The sequence below is a fragment of the Schistocerca gregaria genome, chromosome 1 (genome assembly GCF_023897955.1).
Source record: "Schistocerca gregaria isolate iqSchGreg1 chromosome 1, iqSchGreg1.2, whole genome shotgun sequence".
In the NCBI taxonomy this organism is placed as follows: domain Eukaryota; kingdom Metazoa; phylum Arthropoda; class Insecta; order Orthoptera; family Acrididae; genus Schistocerca; species Schistocerca gregaria.
The window spans coordinates 1160496781-1160502780 of record NC_064920.1 but is presented as its reverse complement, the minus strand read 5'-3'; the positions used below and the strand labels follow the sequence as shown (position 1 = coordinate 1160502780).

Sequence of the window (6000 nt, the reverse complement as noted above, 5' to 3'; positions counted from 1 at the left end):
AATTAATTGGAGCAAAGATTCGTCAATATGAGTAAGTGCAACAGAAAATGTAAAAGGAAAGTATTGTTGGCTGTCACTTCTAATTCTGTTAGTGGAAGAACTTAAATAAAATTGAATATGAGCTACGATACACTGGGGAAAAGCGCAATACCATTGCTTCTCACATATTTAAGCCAACTTCAGACCCTGGTATCAAATTGATAAAATGCCTGTGAAACGCGTAAACGAAGTTTCACAGTACTTCTGAGGGTGATGTATCCATAGCAGCGCTGTAATAAAGTTGGTTTCGCACACACAGCCTATGTGGCGCCATGCCTTGTTGCTTTCTGTAGTGGCATCGTGAGCTACCTTTGATATAGGACGCCACAAATTCTATGTACTTGCACAGCTTACAATATGGCGTCAGTTGAAATCATATAGGTGGGCATGTATGTTTTAGGGCAGTTTATGGCGAAAGAGTTGCGACGGGACTTAAATACAATTAAGTTGGATCAGAAAATAATTTCGCACAGGTGTAAATCAAGGGCCATAAATACATTTATGAAATAAATAACACTCAGAAACGAAAATGCTGTCTGCCATGGCAAACTAACCAACAGTTGGCATGTAAATATCATCTACAGACACGCCACTCATCCAAGAGTTTACAGTTTCACTGTATTCCTTCATATAGGTATTTTGAATAACCAGTTTTTAGTTTAACAGCTGCCAAATCACACTCGGGAATTATTTATTTATTAACACGTCAAGTTCCGTAGGACCAAATTGAGGGCAAATCTCCAAGGTCATGGAACGTGTCAGGACATGAAATTACAACATAAAAGTAATAACAGATAAAAACATCAGCAGTACAATAAGAATCAGCTTAATTTTTCAGGGAACTCCTGGACACAATAGAAGGAGTGACCCATGAGGAAACTCTTCAGTTTCGATTTGAAAGCTCGTGGATTACTGTTATGACTTTTGAATTCGAGTGGCAGCTTATTGAAAATGGATGCAGCAGTATACTGCATACCCTTTTTTGCACAAGAGTTAAGCAAGTCCGATCCAAATGCACATTTGATTACTGCCGAGTATTAACCGAGTGAAAGCTGCTTATTCTTGGGAATAAAATAACATTAGTAACAAGAAACGACAATAAGGAATATATATCCTGCATATAAATACACAATTTACACAATGATTGATGCCACAAGTCACGAAATTTATACCACTCGCTTTTTTGGTTATATAGATTTAGTTTATTTATCCAAAAATCTTTTAAGATTGTGGGATACGTGTATGCACGCACTCACGCGCGCGCGCACGCACACACACACACACACACACACACACACACACACACACACACACACACACTGCTGCAGAAAATAAAACAGAAGTTGCTGTTCTTGTACTTCCAGAAGCTGCAGAAGTGTAGGTGCCGACCACTGTTTCCTTTTTTTTTCAGGAATAAAATGATACACTGAAATCTAATGTAGTACAGCAGCAATTACTCCACGATAACTGCGACAGAATGCTCGTTATTCGAAATGGTGTCACCCGAAGAAAGGGTTGAAGGAAACTGGCGCAGCAAAGTACAACCAAATTGAACTTTTTGTGACATGACAAAAGTTGCATCTCTCAGTCACGCCACTATATACTGTGAGTTCACAGACGCTACTGCGTTATGCCACTAGCTATGGCAACACTTTTGTTGCGTGTGTGAGCCCGACTTAGTACTCAAAATAAGCTAAGCGCTATATAGGCTAAAATGCGCCATCCCAAAATTACAAGGCATGAGCTGCAGACAGTTATTCTCGTTCTGCGCATTTGAATGTTCACTCCATAGCTAATTATACTGCATGAATGTGCTCACAGACATTCATAACTTATGTCTGTGGATGGGCTTTGCACTTCTGATATACTGATATGCTGTGGTTGTTGCTAAACAAAGCAGACGACATTCAACGAAATGGTGTACTAGCAAATGAATGCATGTCGCGCAGGAAGTCCTTATCTGGTCATTTCAGCTCGTTGGTTTCTGAACAAAAATTACAACATCTGGAAAGTCGGGTTCAGTTTTTCTTGGGAGCGAGTAACAAAAGTGTTCGAATATTGTACTCGTCCCATTGAATATCTGACAGAGCAGTCAAGGCGACTTTTTTTTTTTTTTAAATAGTCGCTCGGCCTTGTTAATTATGAAAGCTGTCATCCAGAGAGTATTAAAAGCAAGTGTAACAGGTACATTATGTAAATAACCCGTTGTGAAATCCAATTCTAAAGAATATTTTTTATCGACAATATTGTCATACATCGACTAGAGTAACAACATGCAAACGCACATCAGTTAATTGTTTTGTTTAATTCTAACTAAAAATTTGGCTTCTTTTAAGACCACGTAAACAGCATTTAAATATTAAGTATGTAGCCCTAAATTCGCACTAGTTACCTGTAGACATTAAGTTCCGGTATAATTGTAAACTGCAGCATTATATGAAAAATGATTACTACTGATTGAATTTTATACTTTTATCGAAAGAGTTGGTGTGTGTGGTTTTTTCCCCCCATCCATGTCACATGAGAGGTCATTAGTTTCGAGCATTTTTTTGGGAATCCAATTAGTAGGAAGTGTGGGGGGCATGCCTTAATGATCGCAGTTCCTAAAGGGTAGAAGTAGACCCTCCCCCTCAAATGTTGATTGTGTGACAAACTGATCTGCAGTGCAGCCTGAGGTCAAAGTTAAGTTGAAAGGTGACAATTTGGTTGTTAGTTGGTGAAGACAACAAATGTGAAAACAAAATGAAGGTGGTTGTAACAAACTGAAGATTGTGTAGCTTAGTGTTTAAGTCTGAGACATATTGAAAAATACAAGATGGGTGAAGGTTTATTTTGCATGAAATGATTTGATCTATGTCAAGAGTGTTTGAGTCAGTCTGAAGAATAAATCACTGCTTCAGTTATGGGTTGTCTGCTGTTCATAAGTGTTAGAATTGTTCAACTGTGAAAACTGTCCTAAGTTTGATTCTGAAAAAAAAAGGAATTAAGAGTGCTACTGTGTTGAGCAGTGATGCATAGGATGTGATAAGCACTATGGTCTGTTGAGACATAAGCTCCAATTACGATGAGTTTTCATGCTGCAATACATTCAGAACGTTGCACAGCACACTTCATATCTGCTCCTTTTGTGGAAAAAAGATGTGCACTTTTCAGAGGTTGGGATAAACAACATACATGTTATTCTGACAAGCTCTAAATCTCCTGGCCAAGTCTGTCAGCAGATGTGGTTCTTGTTAGGTATATACAAGATAAATGTAGGTGGCAATTTACTTGGTTTCCAACAGAGCACCATATTTTGATCCTCTGTGACATCAGGTTGATGAAATTGACCTCACTTTCACAACATGAAGGCCAGTTCCTGTACAATATACTGTCTTTGTGGTGCTTGTGATGCAGGTAGGTGGATTGAACTCACTGCCGACATGTGTATTTAAAAGCTATTGAAGCACATGTGCAGAAACGTTTTGTTCATATGCTCAGTTACACATTGGAGGAAGAGTGTGAATAAGAGATTAAGTTGTCTCAGTTTATGGCTTAGCAACGTTTCTTTTTTGACCTTCCATGTGGATAATTCTGTGAATATTTTATCATCCCCCTATATCATATCCTGTTTATCCTAGGAGGACTGGTTCTGTTATTAATTAATCTGTTTGCCCTTTTCTGTGTGATTTTAGATGTGCTGTACTATCCAGATCCAGTATTGTAATTAAAAGTTTGTTTGTTTCATTTCCCACAAAAGATTTTATGTTTCAGTTGATGGAGAGGTTATCAGCTCCATCGGGAAAGGGTTGTGTGTCCTTGTCGGAATTTCAAGAGATGACACAGAGGCAGATATGGAGTACCTGTGAGTAATTTCTCTCTGCAGCTGGAAAACATATTATTTGCCATTTGAACAATCAACTGTAGAAGTAACTTTCATTTTTAATTTACAGAGCTCGTAAACTTTTAAATCTTCGAATATTTGAAGATGACAATGGAAAGAGGTGGAATCTAAGTGTAAGAGATAAAAACTTAGAAATCCTGTGTGTCAGTCAGTTCACATTGTATCATGTACTAAAAGGTAACAAACTAGACTTCCACTGTGCAATGCCTGCAGAGAGCTCCGAGGAATTTTATAACCGATTTCTTAAACTGCTGAGAACTCAGTACAAGGATGATTTTGTAAAAGGTGAATAACTTTGCCATTTTCCAGAGTCGGAGAGGGGTGGGGTGGGGGGGGGGGGGGGGGTAAGAGAGAGAGAGAGAGAGAGAGAGAGACTGCATTTGATTTACACATCTATACTCTGCAAACCACTGTAAAGTGAAAACTTATGGAATGTTTGGTTCCAGTATAGTTTGCATATGTCTTCAGATGTCTACCATTCAGTTCTTTCAACATTGCCATGACCCTCTCCCATCGATCAAACAAATCGGTGACCATTTGTGCTATCCTTCATTGTTTATATTCAATATCGTTGCTAGCACCACCTGGTAGGGGTCTCATACACCTGAACAATATTCTAACGTAGGTCACATGAACGTTTTGTATGCAGTGTATGTAGTAGACTGATTGCATTTCCATAGTATAAGGTGCATTCAAGTTATCACACCTTGTGAAAGTGTGACAGAGATGGTAGCACTGTACAGCACACACAAATGTAGTGGCTAGAATGAGGGACGGTTTTTTATACTAAAAATGGTTGTTTTCTTCATTTGTGTGGTGTCATCAAATGAAATTCATCAACAGCTGAGTGAGATGTGGTGGTGTCATATATGTCTGATGTGCGTTCACAGGTGCGACAGTTCAAACAAGGTAGAACATCGTGTGACAGCAAATGAGGACAATCTTGGTCTCACACTAGCCAGGCTGATGACAACATGATCAAGCCAATGGAGAAAGTTGTTTTGGAGGATTGCTGAATCAGTGCAGAACAAATCACCTTCAGTGTTGGCATTTCCATGGGGTCTGTGCACACAGTGTTGCATGAAGACCTGAAAATGTGGTAAGTGTCATCCAGTTAGGTGCCTCTAATGCTGAAAGAGGACCACGAGAATGTGCGCATGTCATGTTGCCAGGCAACATTGACACATGATGATCGCATGAGTGTGACTTTTCTTTTGTTGATTGTGACAATGGATGAGACATGGATGCCATTTTAATCCTGACATGAAGCACCAGTCAGCTCAATGAAAGGACAAACATTCACTGCCCCCCCCCCCCCCACAAAAAAAAAAAAAAAACAAAAAAAAGGCACTATGTTCTGTGACAGAGATGGCATAATTCTTACTCACTGCATACCAAAGAGCACTAAGGTGACAGTTGCATCCTACCGGGATGTTTTGAAGAAGCAGCTCCTTCCAGCATTGCCTGAAAAAGGCTGGAAAGGGATGCATGTGTGTTCTATCACCAAGATCCATGCACCAGTGCATTGAGTGAATGTGATGCTGTAGTTACTTTGCAGCAGAAACTTTGAAGTGATTTCTCATGTTTCTTACTCTCCTGACATGGTTCCTTGTGACCTTTGGCTGTTCCAACTATTAAAAACACTTTTAATAGTTGCACATTCACTAGCTGTGCCACTGTTTCGTCAAGAGATATTCCAGTGGTCACACCAGACTCCTAAAGAAGTGCTTGCAGCAACTGTGGATCATGGTGTCAACATTGTGAAAAAGGTGTACAGCTATAGGGAGATTACATACAGAAGTGACACAAGTTTCACAGATTTTGTATCATTAATTTTTTTTTTTTTTGGAGGGGGGGGGGGGGGGGGGAATAATCAGAGGTATTATAACTTGAATCCACCCTCATATTCTATCTATACTAGTAATTGATGTGGCTCAATGGGTGAATACAGGTCTGTCAATTGGACACCACTTTGGTGAATTGCATGTCTTTGATTACATCAGCTATCCATCCAGAGAAAGGGGATATACCCCATTTATCTGTGGAATGGGGACCAACAGTTCAATAAGGAATCCAAA

The 6000-nt window shown here is 39.4% G+C and overlaps 1 protein-coding gene across 2 annotated transcripts in view; it reads left to right on the top strand.

The window, feature by feature from the left end:
- Nucleotides 1–1661: 1661 nt before the first annotated feature.
- The window catches only part of LOC126284159 (D-aminoacyl-tRNA deacylase 1), a 30710-nt gene continuing 26371 nt past the window's right edge, over nt 1662–6000 (top strand). The window contains exons 1-3 of one of the 2 annotated variants that reach the window (XM_049982886.1): nt 1662–3435; nt 3793–3883; nt 3972–4207. In XM_049982886.1, the coding sequence (XP_049838843.1) occupies nt 3384–3435; nt 3793–3883; nt 3972–4207 (379 nt within the window). In that variant the 5' untranslated portion in view covers nt 1662–3383. The remainder of the gene's footprint in view (nt 3436–3792; nt 3884–3971; nt 4208–6000) is intronic. The other variant, XM_049982895.1, reaches the window with a different exon arrangement.